At 47.8% G+C, this 16,764-nt stretch overlaps 1 protein-coding gene across 2 annotated transcripts in view; it reads right to left on the minus strand.

Annotated features, from left to right (window-relative positions):
* rdgC (retinal degeneration C) overlaps window positions 1–16,764 on the minus strand; it is a 174,401-nt gene that overhangs the window by 48,091 nt on the left and 109,546 nt on the right. For both annotated transcript variants that reach the window (XM_077662949.1, XM_077662950.1), the window contains exon 2: window positions 12,218–12,345. In XM_077662949.1, coding sequence (XP_077519075.1) covers window positions 12,218–12,345 — 128 coding nt within the window. The remainder of the gene's footprint in view (window positions 1–12,217; window positions 12,346–16,764) is intronic.

A 16,764-nucleotide genomic window follows, 5' to 3' on the forward strand; every position in this document is an offset into this window, starting at 1 on the left:
TGTTTGGGCATGGTGGTACGCTATAAAACTGAAATAGCTATGTAACAGTCATTCAACGACTTTGGAATCCACTGTGCACCGCTTGGCAGCATGCTACGGTGGACCTGATACGCCGACAGATAAACGCAGCTGGCAGCGCCCTCTTTTAATTTTGTTTCTCCTCTGCCGTGCCTTCTCAAAAGAGCCAGAACTTGTTGACGCACACAGGACGAAGATGGTGCGTGAAGCGATTCACTCGGCAGTGTACATTTTTACTGTGGCCCGCAATCATTGTTCTTAATATTTTTTTTTTTACGTGGCACAGCGATCTTTTCAATTAGACTTTCCAAAACCACGGAATTCGCGCACTTTCCTCTGACTTCAAGCCTGTGCCTGAGTCTGCGCGCTGAGATGAGTCGAGCGCGTGGCCTCGAGTTCGAAAGCAGCATCATCACCCTGACCACCGCGCAACAGCCCGCAGTTGCTGGGGGACATAGGCAAGTTCTGGGGAACAACAACCCTTATCTCCCCCGCGAAAATAAATAGGCGGGGCAGGCCACCGCAGCACATTACAGTACAACACACCTGCTGGCTTCGCAGCGGTAAGGCTAACTGCTTCGCGACGGAGAAAAAAAAAGTGAGTGGAGAAGAGTGGGGTAGGGAATAAGGGTTGCCATCAGAGCGTAGCTCACCCGGCGGCCCGCTCGGGTTGCCCCCAACTCATTGCGCATTCGCGAGCAGCCGTCGCGCCACTGCCATGCATATTGAATGCGCCTGCGGCAGCGACCCGCGCGGAAGTCATCATGTGAACTCACTCGCCCGGTGAGGCCTCCAGAGCCCGGCGACGCCTTTTGCCTCCGTAGAGGGCGTATCGGGGAAAGTACGCACGCACACAAACTCTGCAGGCACGATGCATACGCAAACACTGCGGGGCCGAAAACAGCGGTGACAACTACAGCAGAAATGACTGTGCAGATGAAGCAGCCCAAAGTGCAAACGGACAGGTAAAAAGAAAAAACAGTATTTGGAAAGAGCGGAGTCAGAGAGTTATTCGGTCCTGTTTGCCCTTAGAAAACAAAAAAAGCTAAGAATGCCCGCGTGCGCGGAAGAGACCACCGAAGCTGCGTTCACCCAACCTCAACAGCTCGCTACCTCGTGTCCTGCATGAAGTACACGCTTTGCACGCGGGTCTCGCGCTGACTTGTACGTCGACCAGTTGAGGGATACGGGGTTGCTGATGCTCACGTATCTGAGAAGGCAGCCGTGTTTATGGGGGCATCCAAACTGAATCAGCAGTCGTTGTACACATTGCATGGGCGCAAGAATTCATGGAGGACCTCTTTCGCGTGTTATCGAAATAAGTAATTGTATAACAGGTAATGTTGGGCACATTCTTGTCCCCACGAAGTTCTGGAATGCACTGCCTGTTTCGCGAGTACTTCACTTACGTCGAGCATTCGCTCAAAAAAATGTTGAGTGTTGGGATATTGTACGGTGCTGTTACGCAAAAGATTGAAGGTAATGGTACATTCTTCCGATACGTAGCAAAATCTTTCTTTTAAAGCTCATCTTACTCTCGCATCGAGTTAAGTGAAATTGTTATTGTTATAGTTAAATATTACAATATATCAAGAAACTGCGTTCATAAACTCTTTCCCGTTGAAAAATGCTTTCGTTTAGATTTTCTGCTTATGCTTCTTATACTGCTTCCCTTTGCTGTCTACTGCCTGACTTTGCCCTTCTATATTATGGGCTGCTTTCCTTTGTCTTGGAGTGGTTTCGTACCCTTGTTTTCCGGAAGTGACGGCGGTGGTGCTGGTGGTGGCATTAAGTTGCAGGCGGGATGCCATCTACGTCTTAGTCTGAAGGAAACTAACCTCCTGCTACTGCTACGGAAGCACTTGCTACCAGACGCCTCTCCTTCTTTATACTTGCGGGGAAGCGAACGCGAACGGCGCTCTGCTTTGCTATATTCTATTCCTAAGGAGGACGCGGAGGAGGGACTTTAATAGAACAGGAGAGGTCTGCCTGGGCGTAGGTCTGGCATGCTACTCCAGCCATTCCTAAGTTTGCATAGTAAGGTCTCATAGTCATAGTGAGAACATTGGTCCACGAGGAGAAAGTGCTCAGTGTCACCCTCAGCGGCACGACTCGCGCACAGAGAGGTGACGTGGCGCATTCTTTCGGCATCCGACGCATCTTGCGGAATTACAGCCACACTGTTATGCGAAGGCACTTTCCTATTTCACAAGCAGCCGTTGCACCTTTTGACACGGCACTGTCGTCTTAGGATATCAATTTGAACGTCGCCAAGTGAGGGTGAGATGGTTCCGGACACCCTACTCTTTCCAGGAGCTAGGTAACGGCGCGAAAACTGCACATGGAGGGAGGCACACAAACGCGCACGTGTACGCCCCCACCCATGTCCTGCTTTCGCTCTTTAACCTAGATCCTGACGTCATACACTAACCGGACCGAATCGCCGCGCTCCTCAACTTTACGGTTTGCTTATCCATCTCCCAGACTCTCATCTCCACTTTCCGCGACCTCTTTCAACACCCACCATGGCAAGACTCCCCACACAATCAAGCACTGCATTTCTATCTTCACGTTTACAATAAAGATGTTCTAGTGACCACTATCTTGAGGTCTGAGGCGTGCGAGGCCTCTGAATAGAGAAAAATAAGCAAATGCATGCATGAAGCATTGTGGAACGATGGGAGGGTTCGGATGACTTCCCTCAAACTCGGCATAAAGATGACAAAGGTTAAATCGTTTTAAAGCGAGATATTCTTTTGCTTCTTGCTTTGCGTAGGTGTTCGGTTCCTCCACTGTAAGCAAACAATCAGGGCGTGTCTACAACTTGGAACCAAAAGCCAAAAAAAAAAGGCACTTGTCAACCTTAGGGATTTAGCCGGGACCTCTTAGAACGCCCTTCTTTATTTTATAGCCCTCGATTTCTTTGCTCGCGTATTCTCGAAGCAAGGCGCAGCTCTGCGTAGCTAAGGCAGCGTCCAAGGCAAGCATGTTCCGTTTCCCTTTTCCCAGCACACAGAGCTAGCGACGGCGCTGGGATTTGTCGGAACAGCCTCCGCAAATCTTTCTGGTGACGAGGGGAAGGAGAAGAGGGGGGGGGAGGCGACGACGCCATTTGCAAGCAGGTGACAAGCCTGCTGCTGTTGCTCCGACAAGCGCAGTCTCGCAAGTTCACGCAAGCTGTTGTGGGTAAACGGCAGCTGGAGGAGGGGCTTCTCTGCGAGGCTGTACTGCACGTTGGCAAAGCCAACGCGTGCGCTCGTCGGCTCGCCGACGTGTAGCTTTCGACAAACATGACTGCCCCGCTCTCTTCGAGAGCCGGCAAATTGGATTTTGTAAAAAAAAAAAAAGAAGAAGGGGGCGACAGCCTCCGCATGAGAGAGCGGACGTCTGCTCAGAGTGATAGGCGCGCTCTTCGAAAGTTTCAGGAAATTTGTCGCCCTCCACGAGTGCGTGAGAAGAGCGGGCGAAGAGCCGAGCAAAGAGAGGCAGGGCATTGGCTTGGAGCAAGCCTGTAGGTTTGCGTGAACACTCAAAGTTGGCCTCCTAGCGCTATGTTCTTTCTTTTTCTGTTTTCACTGGCTTACGTAAGTCGAAGGCTAACTGGGTTATGGCTCTTCTCTCCTTCCACCAGCAGCGAAGACGAGCTGTGAAGGTTAAACTACAGTCAGAGTAACGTGCAAATTATGCGTCAACGAGCGCTGCCGTCACTTCAGCGACGCTAGCGTCGGGCTCGCTGTTGAAGCACGGGAAGGAAGGTGGGGTCCTAAGCTTTGCGAAACTGCTGTCATTTGCAGTGCCTACTCTCCTGTCGCAGGCTGTTGGTATGATTGAAGCAGCCCTGCAGTTTCTGCGTTCCTGCAGCGAGGAAAATAAACTCCAGATAAAGACAAGTTTAGCTCGACCTTGTTTAGTTGCTAGTTTCCCGCGGCTGTCCTGTACTCATACTCAATTTCAATTCGTAAGAACCGGTCAGCTTAATTCTCATCCTCCATCCTTAGGGGATTCTATGTTACTTGAGCTAGTCTCCTCTGCGAAAAACTGCGACGTCATGGAGAGTGCAAGCTCTTTTGAAACCATTAATTGCCTGACACCAACTCGGATTAAGATATCATGCCAGAATGTAGACTACACAACCATATGCATGGTTGGCAGTACTGCTCAGTGCTAGTGTGTGCCCTTTGAAGAAAACATAATTTTAATGCATTTTTTTGATGAGCCTTTGTTGACGTTGTGGAAAAATTCAGGCCTCTTTTAGAAACGCGACAGTGGCGTTTTTTTTTTATTTACATGCATATAAAGGAGAGATTGGCGCCTGATAGCAGCGCCAGCTACTCCTTTTCACAAAGGGGGAACAAATAACTAGAACTGATGGTATGACTTTAAAGGAGACGACAGCAACTGTTTCAAGCTTTACTCTGTGTACACAAGTCTATGTATTGAATGTCGTGACCGCCTCAAACGGGGTGCAGCGCGCACGTTCCTTTCAGTGCGCGCAACAGCGCATTGCTTTTCCTCGATACATTTGAACACGATCTTATATGTTTCTTAGCCTTGTATATTGGGTTAGAACGTGCGGCTCCCAGAGAAGGAAAATAAGAGACGAAGAAGAAGACTTTATTCGATTAATTTAAAACTTTACTAAACTCGAGAAAACTTCGGCTGATTGTCGGAGAAGCCCCAAAATGATGTACCCGCGTTTCTGTTGAATTCCATCCTCCATTCCAACTACCTTTTTTCAATGCATTAGGGAACGAGGAAGGTTGGGCAAGAGGACGAAGTAAAAAGAAAGAAGAAATAAAAAAAGAGAAGGAACGAACGAACTAAATGAAGAAAGGCAGAATGGCGAAAGGAAGAATGATATAAGCTACAAAACGAGGGAAGCCGGAGAGCGCAGTGCGCAGAAGTGCACTTGGTTAGTAAGACTAGTCCGGGTTAAACAAACTAGGCCAAGTGTCGCGCAGTGCTTCGTATTCGATCGCCTCATTTCCCTGATTAACAGGCGCTGAATGTGAGATAAAGGAAACATGGCACGCTGAGATCGCACGAGCCAAAACATTTGCTCGTTAAGGCCCTTTGTTTAGCCTTTTGTGCAGTTTCTGAGGACCTCTTACTTTGCGGTACACAGCAGCGGTTGCGTACAGACCTATATATACGCGAAACCAATTCGCTATTTCGTTCGCGCAATGTGCTTTACGTGACGGCGCGGCACCATACTTTATACACGCTCAGGGACTTTCATGGCGCGACGGAAAAGGAAGCGAAAGATGAGGAAAGCAAGGGAGAGATAAAGAAAAAGGGAGTCATAAGAAAGAAAGAAAGCAGAAAAGAAAGAGAAAAAGAAAGAAAGAGAAAAGGAAAGAAAGCAAGAAAGAAGGAAGAAAAGAAAGAAAGAAAGGAGGAAAGAAGGAAAGAAAGAAAGGAAGAAGGGGAGAAAGAAGGAAAGAAAGAAAGAGAAGGAAAGGAAGAAAGAAGGAAAGAAAGAAAGGAAGAGAAAAGGAAAGAAAGAAAGCAAGAAAGAAAGAAAAAGAAAGAAATGAAGCAGGAAAGAATGAAAGAAAGAAGCGGAGAAAGAAGGAAAGAAAGAAAGAAAGACAGAAAGAAAAAAACAAAGAAAGAAGGAAAGAAAGAAAGACAGAAAGAAAAAGAAAGAAAGAAGGGGAGAAAGAAGGAAAGAAAGAAAGAGATAGAAAGAAAGAAAGAAGAAAAGAAAGAAAGGAAGAGAACGGGAAAGAAAGAAAGCAAGAAAGAAGGAAAAAAGAAAGGAGGAAGGAAAGAAAGAAAGAAAGAAAGAAGGGGAGAAAGAAGGAAAGAAAGAAGAAAAGAAAGAGAAATGGAAAGAAAGAAAGCAAGAAGGAAAAAGAAAGAAAGAAATAAAGCATGAAAGAATTAAAGAAAGAAGGGGAGAAAGAAGGAAAGAAAGAAAGAAAGAGAAAAAAAGGAAGAAAGAAAGAAAAGAAAGAGAGAAAGAAAGAAAGAAAGAGAAAAGGAAAGAAAGCAAGGAAGAAGGACAGAAAGAAAGAAAGAAAGGAAGAAAGAAAGAAGGTAAGAAAGAAAGAAAGAAAGAAAGATGGAGTAGTTGGAAACAATCTCAGGTTCCAAGAATCAAAAGCAGGTACTCGGCGCCATACATTACGGCAGACGCGCGGCTTGCCTGAAAGAGGAGTTTCCCGCCGTTTTCTTCATCTCGCGCGGAAGCGAGAACAGAAGAGGAACGCAGCACTCGCGGCAAGTTCTCTCGAAACTGCTTCGATCGCGCGCGAGTGGCACAAACCCGGGCTCCGCATTCGCGGCCCGCGTGCGTTCGCCCAGCTGCCTCGTTTCTCACGTAGCACCCGGCTTATGGGCTGCATGCATGCTGTTGCGTGCAGCTGGGAGAAAAAAAACACGAGGCACGGCTGGGCATGGGGAGCTCGCTTCCGGATACCACGTGACGCGAGGCAGGACGTTCGATCGTGACGAGACCAACGTGCCTATATGTGTCGTGTCCCCCGGAGAACGGTTTAAGCCCAGTGGCCAATCATGGGAGAACTTCGTTACTGTTGTTTATGTTTTATTATCGCTTATAACTTACTTCGCAGCACGACCACCTGATGGCGCGATGACGAGCGAATAGGGAGAAGTGACACATTCATCTCTTTGCTAGATAGTGTTCCGAGAATCTGCGGCCGTACTATAACGTTAAGAGGTATGAGAGGCTGAGCGAGAACCACGTTGGGAATATGACAGGAAGCAAAAACACAAAGCGAGCCTGGTAGTGGTGGTTAGGTTTAATAGAGCTCAAGTAACTGCGCACAGACATGGCGGTGTAAATGCGTCACCGCGTTGGCGCTCAAAGAGGAGCGGATGGAACGCTTCCTTCGCGGCATAAAGCAAGCAAATCTGGGTTAATGTTGTCCTTGTGCGGGAGAGGAACAATTCGCCTGAGAGCTCGAAGTACTGTGCAGAGAAAGGCGCCGTATGAAAAGAAAAGTTTGTTGATGGAATCGACCAGTGATTGTTGCGTCAAATTGCGTAGAACTTGTTCCGGTTCGGTAAATCTAGCAGCGGCGTATATTTCCTTATATTAGCCTAGTTACTAAGTAACAGTTGCTAACACGTACCGGCGTGCATATGTTTTCCTCTTGTTATTCAATACTATCTGTTTTTGTCTTTTTAAAGAATTTCAACCCTGTAATTTGTTCGTGGGCAATTACGTAGTCTGGAGCAAAATTTTTCCTCAGAAGTCTCTCATTGGAGGAAGCACGGAAACTGGATCACCAGGCAAATCCTTTATTTCTTTTTTACAGCTTCAAAAAGACACAGTGGCAATACACGCTGTTACAACTAACTTGCGCCAAACTTCAAAAAACCACCGACATGCTCTTCGATAGTTTTGACTAGTGCAAAGTTATAGGCCGTCGCATTGTCCAGGTCAGCATAGTTTCGCAATCCGCAAGATTTGCTAATGAAAAAATTAGCTGATTAATTTTTATACTTAACTTAAGGGCAAAGTTCACACTGGTAAACTTCTAGAGAAAGATGAGTATTGCCAATTTCAGTTGCTTTCTTCAACCCAACTCATGGGTCTTTTTTCCTAGCTTAACAAAAGCATGTTAGATTCAAAAACTTGTGGCCCTCTTAACAGCATTCTTAAAGAAAAACATGCGATCGCATTTAGGTTGCCTACTATGCTGTCTGCAATGAGTGTCTAATGTTATTTTTACGACTTTCCCGCCAAAAACTCCGGCTGGAACCGGTTCCATTGCCCTCATATTGAATGTGTGTCACCACCATATAGAATATTCGGGTAACTTCCACTGGATTATCATATGGGATTATACTAATTTAACGAACTAATCCACCTCAATTCACCCATTTATCCTCCTTAATCCATTTTTTAGGGTAAGCCTGCTTCCAAACCTTTGTGGTCCCTTGGAATTCTTGGGGGTGGGCCAACTTTGAAATTTTGGGGGTCCTCAGATTTTCAAATTTGCCGGTGCCCTACGATTGGCCCACTGGTGGTCACGTGGTATTGATTACGTCACGACCCTCTTCATTGCATTCATAGATCACGGGGAGTCCTCATACCACTGCTGGCGCAACGGTGCAACGGTTCAGCGATGCGGGATCGCTGTGACTGGCCGTCGTTTATTAACCGCGCCTTTCTGTAACCGATTTCCTTCAGTTGAAGTACATTTGAGAGTGCTAACATTGCGACGCGGCAGCGCGTAGTTACGTGACAATTTTGCAGTCTGGCTGGCATTAGTATATAAAAAGAAAGGAACTGGCGCTAATGTAAACGATTAAAAACTATCTAATTCGTCTTTGTTAGTTAGCACATTAAGACCGTTTAAAGATATGCTAGACTGTTCAGGACGACTGCCTATAACGCTGCACTAATCCAACTTGTGTAGAGCATGTTGTCGTTTTTGAAGGCTGGCACAAGCAAGCTGAAACATCCTGCGTATGAGTTGTATTTTATGTGTATTTTAAAAAATTCACCTTTCATGAAAGTTAGACAGAAAAGGGAGCTTTTGTTAGAGAACCCTGTCTTCTATGCAAAGGCGCTAGGAGGCAAAGGAACAGCATGAAACGGACAAAAATGCCACAGCCTTCCCCCAAGTGCTGGTAAGGTTACGAGCGGCTTCCTAGCAAGTTGCGTGGCTGGCAAAGCCGTCCAAGTATATTAGGTTTCTCGACAGAGAGTGGGCCGCAGTGAAAGGCAAAACGTGTAGCATTCTTCATCGGCGATCACTCCGGAGCGGTGGGTGAGAGGTTGGGGAACATGCATGCATTTGGGCCAACCACGGAGCCCACCGCGTAGCCAGTACACATACGCCACCGAAAGAAAATAGAAACACCAACAACAGAATAGACAGATAGTGCCGAAAAATGAAAAGAATAAAAATTACTGCAGAACACGATCCGTCCAGAAAGATGTCGACATTTAGGCCACAGTATAGGGAACTCCTGTAGCTGCGGAGCAATCAGTCCTCCGCACCCCCCCCCCCCCCCCTCCTTCCGAACCCTGTTTCGGCGAGTGCAGTATGCAGGGATTGCGTGGAACAGATCGAGCGCGGCTGCTATGCATGTGTTTCCCGGGAAAAGATCCCTTCGTCCTCTTCGTCCCTATGCGAAACGGCGTAGTCTCAAAATGGACAGAACATGTTTCCCGGAGGGCGCAAGAGGGGACGCGAACGCGGCTTCTTCCTCGAAGGCGTCGGCTGCAGTATAGCTGTGCAATGTGGGCGGATGCGAAAGACGAGCATTTTGCAATTCAGGCGACGTGAGAGCCCCCGCTGAGACGTATGCGCACGAATTTCGTGTCGAAAGTGTGCCTCGAAAACCGGTCGCAACCGAGGGGGCTTCGCAATAAATGGACGCTACGTCAAACGATGCATGCGGGCAGGGCATAGGATTAGACTACGCGACAAACTTCACTGCCAAAGAACGGTGCAGCAGCTCACGCGTATTTACATTCAATATAAGGTGACCCTGCGGACCAGGCTGGCCGACGACGGAGCTCTGGGCATCTCTCCAACAAGCCGATATTAGTTAATGCCCATTTGAAGTCTAAAAGCTTCACTACGCTAGGTAAAACGGTCGTCGCGTAGGCCTGAGAATAACCTTGAACGACCTTCAGCACAACCACGTTAGCCGTGTATGACCATATGTGGTACAGCTATGGTGTCGAACCCTTGACCACTGACCTTGACCCATGAACTTTGGGTTGACCTTTGACCTTAACAACATCCGGTGGGGTGATGGGAAGCCACGTGATGACATCCGATGGGGGTGTCGTTAGACCATGTGATACCACGTCACAGACACGTGGTCGTGTGGGTATATATAGAACTGCTGCCGCGAGCGTGTAGCGGAGCTGCCATGGACGAGCCTGGGACGCTTAACAAGCGTGCTAGCTTTTCGCTGAATTCCAGGGTTAGTCAAGTCAAGCCATTACCAATTTTGTGGTCACGCATTAATTGCGGCCTCACAATTATATTTCCTCGCTGTAGAGTGCAAGCCAGAAGTGCGAGGTCTGGCCGCCAGACCTGAGTGGTAGGATGAACTGAATCCGCCTTCACCTTCCGTGCCACAATAGAGATGTTGCTGCTTTCAAGAAAAAGCCTTGCAGGACATGCTATGGTCAACCACCTCTCTCCTCTCATCCCCTCTTCACTCTCTATGTAACATTCTCTTGTTATCAAAATAAATGAATAAATAAATAAATATTTGATAGTTTGGTCAATGTCTTTTACTTCCTCTTAACAGGGGTACAACCGTTACGATAAAAAAATAATCCTCGCTAAGCTGTACATCTTTCTAAATAACATAATTCACGTGTATTTTAATGAAGAAAATTCTACTAGCTGGTCTTAGCCAATTATTTAATTTAATAAGAAACAAAATAGGCACATCAAGCGATCGGTGACCGATAATACTCTATATGATTTTGTTTTTTTCAGTGCGTGCTATTTATTATTTCTAGAACTATGGTCCGAGGTACTATCCACTGCATTATGAAAGACAACAAAGTTCTAGCATTCAATTAATGATTATTCTATAACTTTGCTTAAAAAGCACACATTTTCTTCCTTTCTAGCTAGTTTTCATCCTGGGGAACAATATCCATAAATAATGTCCAACTTTAGTAGAGAAATAATCCAAAAATTATTTTTGTTCAAATTTATTGTCCCTTCGTACTGGAGTGACCTGTATGAGAGGTGCCCTGTACAACGAACAGAACGAGCGGAGAGCTCCACTGCGGAGCGGCATTCTGCGTAGCTGGCAACGAGGAGCTGTCTTGTCGTTACGAGACGAAACAAGCAACACAACAACGGTTCTTTTCGGCTCTGTGTTAATAATCTCGTCAAAAAATCGGCTCTCCGAAGAACACACTGTCACTAATCTCGAACTCATTGCCATGCGCCTTGCCATTACTCGAATAGTAGATCGACAGGATCCGGCTCCATGCACCTACCATGTTTACACTGATTCGCAAGCAGCGTACACCGCATGCCGCGCGGGGGGAGCAGACTATGCCGTTCTTAGCGCAATTCGAACGGAAGCCCGACGCCTGCGAGAGGAGGGCTACCCTATTGTTATTAGATGGATTCCTGCACACGAAGGAATCACTGGAAACGAAAAGGCACACCAGGCAGCGCGCGCTGCAGCTCTTTCCGCACCTTTGCCTGGATGCACACTCGTTTCCGCTTCTTGGGCCCGTGATGACGTTGCACATCCGTTGTCACCTCCTATGGATAGGGCCGAGACATGGCATCGCGCACAATGCTATCGCCGCCGCATCCTCCAGCACGTGGCGAACCCTGAGCAATTATACCGCCGCCCACCTAGAACTTTCCGAAGGGTAGAGGCGGTACTCCTCCGCCGCGCCCAGACTGGCCAGCTTCTGTCGCCAGCAAAGCTCAACCTCATCAACCCGCACTCATACCCGACCCCTCAATGCCCGGCATGTCCGGCCAGAGGCACGGCCGAACACCTTTTGTGGCGCTGCCCTGCTTTTGACGTGGTGCGGGAGCGAGCACTTCAGTCCCTGGGCGGGCACCGACCTGGCACCTTGCAGGAATGGGTCGATCCACCATTACACATCGGATCATCGGACGTACTCCGGCTCTGGCGGGCTTTTCTCCTATACTTCAAGGAAGAAGAAGGGCCTGGCCGTTTCTTCGCAGAGCCGACCACAGGACCACCCCACTTCGAAGAAGAAGTGGAAACCGGCCCTCCTCCCCCTCCCCCACCTCCACCCCCATGAAGCCCCCTCATTTCTGCCGCAATGCTAGGCCTATTTTATGCAGAAATAAAGACGTATAAAAAATAAATAAATAAGCAAAACAAAACAAAACAAAAAGAGTCGCAAACTTTGGGAAACATAGTCTGATCGCCATAAGATTATCGAGCCGTTTTTCAAAGATTATAATTACCCCCCCCCCCCCCTGAATAACTGAGTACGACAGGACAATAACTGCCACATAATTCGCGGATAGCCTGTGCAGAGTTCATCCCTGAGACCTTCGATTCCAGTCTTGATATATTCAGCCTACTGCAATCGGAATCCCACATGCACGCAGATTACCGACGGCACGCCCGAGTCTGAAGACGAAGGGACGCTAATCCCAATGCCTTAAGCCTCTTGATTAAGTGACGATGCGAAAGGCTCCAGAGGTTTCCGAACAACATTTGAGAAGGGGGAGAGACTCACCTTGATTTGATCCTGTTCCCCGGCGTACTCGAGACTCTGGAATATGTTCCAGGAGCACCGCTTGCGAATCTCCTGCCGGGCCAGGTAGCGGCGATACCAGCGCTGGATCAGCAGGGCGGCTTTCATCGCTGCCGAGACAAGAGAGGGAAAAGGCGGAGAGAGGGTTCAAGCCGAGGCTCAGGGCAGCCTTAAGACGCAAGCGCGGCGCGGCTTAACGGCCCAAGCTGCTTTGCCATGCAGTGTGAGCGATTAGAGGGCTTTGTCGTGCGCACGTGCTTCGTGCCGGTGCAGACGTGCGGCGTGAATGAAACACGAGCGCGGCCTAATCCCTCATCGGGCTGGGATCTGCTCGGCTTAGCGCCCGCCAGTTCGAGTCAGCTTGCGTTGGAGTTGATTAGAGCGGGAGTTGGCTCTGACGGCCTCTCGTTTGAAAGCGAGCATTTTCAGCCTCTTAAGGTAAGGAGGACGGCACTTCAGCCAATTTGCTCTGGATGGAAGAGCTGAACAGAAGCGTCGCCGAGAATCTTCGATTCAGAGACGTAATAATTGACTATTGATTTCTCTCCTCAATTTCCATTTCCTTGAAAGACTTGACCAATAGAAATGCAGATTGATTGTATTGTAAAACTTTTATTTCCAACAGTTTGAGGGGAAATGCAAAAAAAAAAAACATACAGTCGCCCTTTTTTCTACTCGAATAGAGGCATCTCGTGTTATCGCTTTTCTGGTGCACTTTTTAAAAGAAAACACAGTGGCGCGCAGGAGAGCTCGTTTTGCTCTTTCTTTTGGCTCAGCTTTTCACAAATCGTTGTCAAGCTCTCACGCGTTTAGCTACTAGCTTCACGTCCTGAGGAGAATACTAGGTAAGCCACAATCCAATACTCCTGTGCGATATGCGCGTCCGTCGCATAGATAGTATGCGATACCTAACCATTACCTATGTTTCATGCCTCTATTTTTCTGCAGAAAAAACAGTATCAGAGAGGTCACTTTGGAAAACATAGCTACGAGGAGAGGGAAATAAAAAAAAATGTAAATATTATATGTTAGGCAGGAAACGTTCACTTCATTGTGCAACCGAAAAATTTCGAACCGTATTCAGTTTTTAGCCCTCTGTTCGAGCCTCCTGTAGGTTCAACTGAGCCCCGACCCACAAGGTGGGTTCAGGACTTTGGTATGAGGTGGCTCTGACGTGGTAAACAAAAATGTATAGGCGAAGGCATTGCTAGTTCCCGCATTTAAACTCACGCTAACTTAATAGTATAATACCCGTGAAAGTTGCAGGGCACTGTGGTTAATAATGCGACACACACAGAACATGCACTTTACTAACTATGTGTAGAATACAACTGATCACGAAGGAGTGCCCTTGCTAAAATGCGAGAAGTGCAAACGAGGAATAGGTGACGTTTTCACTGGGCGCTAGCGACAACTCACACCTAAACCAATTTTATCTGCGAATGGCGTGCAATAAATGGCAAAAAGCAGCCCTAATATATTCACTTATGTACGCCACAAGGCTCGGAAAAAGTTTCTGATGTGCAAAACGCTTGCGGCATATACTATACTAGACGCGCCAACTTCGTTAAGCCAAAGAAGATCAGAGATTTACTCATGCTCACTGTGACTTTCACCCTCATAATTACTAAAGCGAATCAACCGTGAGCTCTTTTCAGTGGATAGGATGATGATGGGAGGGCAAAAACTTGTATCTGAGCAGCAGTGGTTAGAGATGAGTTAGTGAGGCAAATCAGCCCAGTAATGTTCTGAAGACAAGGCAGTACGGACCCAGGTTTCTTCTTTTCTCTCAGGGACATGACAGCATTTAAATATAGTTAGAAATAACGATTTTGTAACGTGGGTTAGTTCTTTATTACGCATAGTTATTACACCTTGCCCAGATCTTTTGCATTCCAGTGGGTTCAGACAAGCACCTGCTTCTCTGAAGTGACCTGTTCCCACACTGGAGGCTCACGGAGAATGGGGTCTGTATGACTGAGCCTGATGTCACGTTTTTTTTTCGTACGGAATTCTCCGAATGCGATGTATACAACAAAGAAATAAACTTGTTTGTGCTACGTCGAGTGCATTAAATACGCCAACATTACGCCATACGACATACACGTTCAATGGTCTGGTGCATTTCCTTGCTCCATAGAACAGCCTGCCTTGGTGCCAGGCATTGGCAGCATGGCAGGTAAACGACATCACTAGTTCATCATTAAACTTCGATTCCCCGCCCATGAATCCCTTCAGGCCAGTTTTCGGAAATCAGTCAATAAAGGTACAGCCTGCAAGCTGCGGTGTCGGCTTCAGGTAGCATCCTGTTATTGCAATGAGCCTTGTGCAATTTATATTATTTCCGATACCCGGCGTGACAGAATGTGAACTTTCGTGTTTGTTACCTGTTCATCAATCCAACAATCATAGCACTGTATTCTGAAACATGGCATCTCCAGGACGCTTTGTGACAAGTGTGATTTAAAGAGCTTTGGTAAGGGACGTGCTCGTTCAGCATTCTTCGTACTTTTTGGTTACCTCCGGGTCCCTACATGCTCTGTAACGGGTTATAAAGCACCAGCAGGCGCACAAACATAACGGCAGAGGCACAAAACGCACAACATCACCTGTGGAGTGCATTTATGCCTGTCCTTGTGTGTGCGCTTGCTCGTGCTCTGAAAGAATTATAACAGATGCTGGAATGCTGCAATAAAATGTTCGTAAATTTGTAACTTATTTAACCTGGAATGTGCTTGAAGACAGCCCGTACCGATAAGTTTTCTCTTCATTGTTTCGGCGATAACAGGCTTGGTGGGCAACGGCGCATCGTTAGTTGGCGCCCAAATAGCGACTCTAAATGGTTTTAATTCCGAAACCTCGTCAGCCCCGGCAAGAAGTCAATGGCGGTACAGAGTGAGCGCCTATGGCAACTCGTGACATACTGCCATGACTCGCACCGAAGCATTGTTCCATTCGGGCCAGTCAACTGAGCACCGCTTGAAAATGTGATATCAAAAGTTAGAAAGCAATGCCCTCCCCGTGCGAGATAAGGGTGCAAACGAGCTCGTCACCGTGTCAAGGGTGGTCATCAACCCCTTTCAAATAGTAGGGCGACAACCCCGACTTCACTCTAAACAGAAAGGAGTAAACGGGGAGTAAGCTGTCCCCTTGGAGTGCGCTAGAGGGTAGTTTACTCCGTTTTTATTCTCATACAGGCGTATTCGATCGTGTTTAGAGTGTACGTGGTTTGCGTACTACGACGTGGCCCTCGACCGTGCATGTGTGCCGTGTTGGTGCGCAGTATTGGTGCGCAGTGTTGGCGTGCCATTTGGGTGTGCCGTGTGTGTGTGTGCCGACTACTGTCTACGGGTGCTTTCGCTGCCCCGGCAGCCTTGCAGCAGTTACCTCTATCTCTGTCACGTCTGCTCTGATAAGGTCTCCGTCCAGGCATACCTGCCGGAGCAAGAGAATGGAGTTTCACGTGGTCTCCGTTGGCGCAAGACGCGAGGTCACTGCTTCGTTCCGCGCTGCATTGCGCGCGAAAGAATACCGCGGCGGATCCATGTCGATAAGGGGAAGAGCGGTCACGACACCGGCAACGTGTCTGTTGTGCAACAAGAGCCAAATGCCACGACATGCGATGCCAGGAGTGCCCCTCTGTGGATTACGGCCGCTGTTGCTCGGAAGTCCGGGCCTGGGATTGCCTAACTGGGCCGTTGTGAATGAGCTGCAACGACGACCCAGCCAAACAAACGACAATGACGGGATCTGACGCAGCCTTCAGGTGCAGCGTAGATGGATCCCCTCGAAGATTTCAGTCATCCTCGAACCAAATTCGAGATTACAGGCTCTAACTTCGTCTTCAAGATGCATTTTAATAATTCATGCACAATCATTAAATGATCCTGGCATGATAATTTATGAAAACGGCAATTGAGCTAAATGTAACCCAGGCTTAACGTGGACGAAAACACTTCATTGGCTACTTGCTCAAAACAGCGTCGACAATTTAAGCACTCAAGAAGAGCGTTAAGACTAAGTGGTTTTGTGCATCGAGCAAGCGGAAAAGAGCGAAGGCATTCCTGCCAGTTCTGAAGCCAGTCAGAGTATGCGTCCTGCTTCAAATAGCACGAGCTGCGCACACTTCCTTCCCCAAGTAACATATCCACAAACGGCCTCCCTGTGTTGCGTAGTGCCCCCGCAGCGATGATTTAGAGCGGCATTGCAGTGAGAGACGTAGGCCGGAATATGACCTTTTTTTCCCCCGGAGCCCAGAATTGAACGGAGTCGTTAAAAACCTCGTTTAAAACTACCTCAAAGACTATATTAACAGATGTGCATTCGCACGTCGCTCTGGTGGGAGGTTGCAGGTTGTACGATTATGATAACAGCCAATCGATGAGCAGTGAAAACAGACATCCTCATTAACTGAATGGCCCACGAGTTTGGGCCGGAATCACTTCGTGGTGTGGAATCGCTTTTCGCTGTTACTGCTGTTGCATCTGCCTTCCATTATTTTTTGCCCCACTTGCTTGATTAGGACGCAT

Source organism: Amblyomma americanum, chromosome 4 (genome assembly GCF_052857255.1).
Source record: "Amblyomma americanum isolate KBUSLIRL-KWMA chromosome 4, ASM5285725v1, whole genome shotgun sequence".
NCBI classification, from domain to species: domain Eukaryota; kingdom Metazoa; phylum Arthropoda; class Arachnida; order Ixodida; family Ixodidae; genus Amblyomma; species Amblyomma americanum.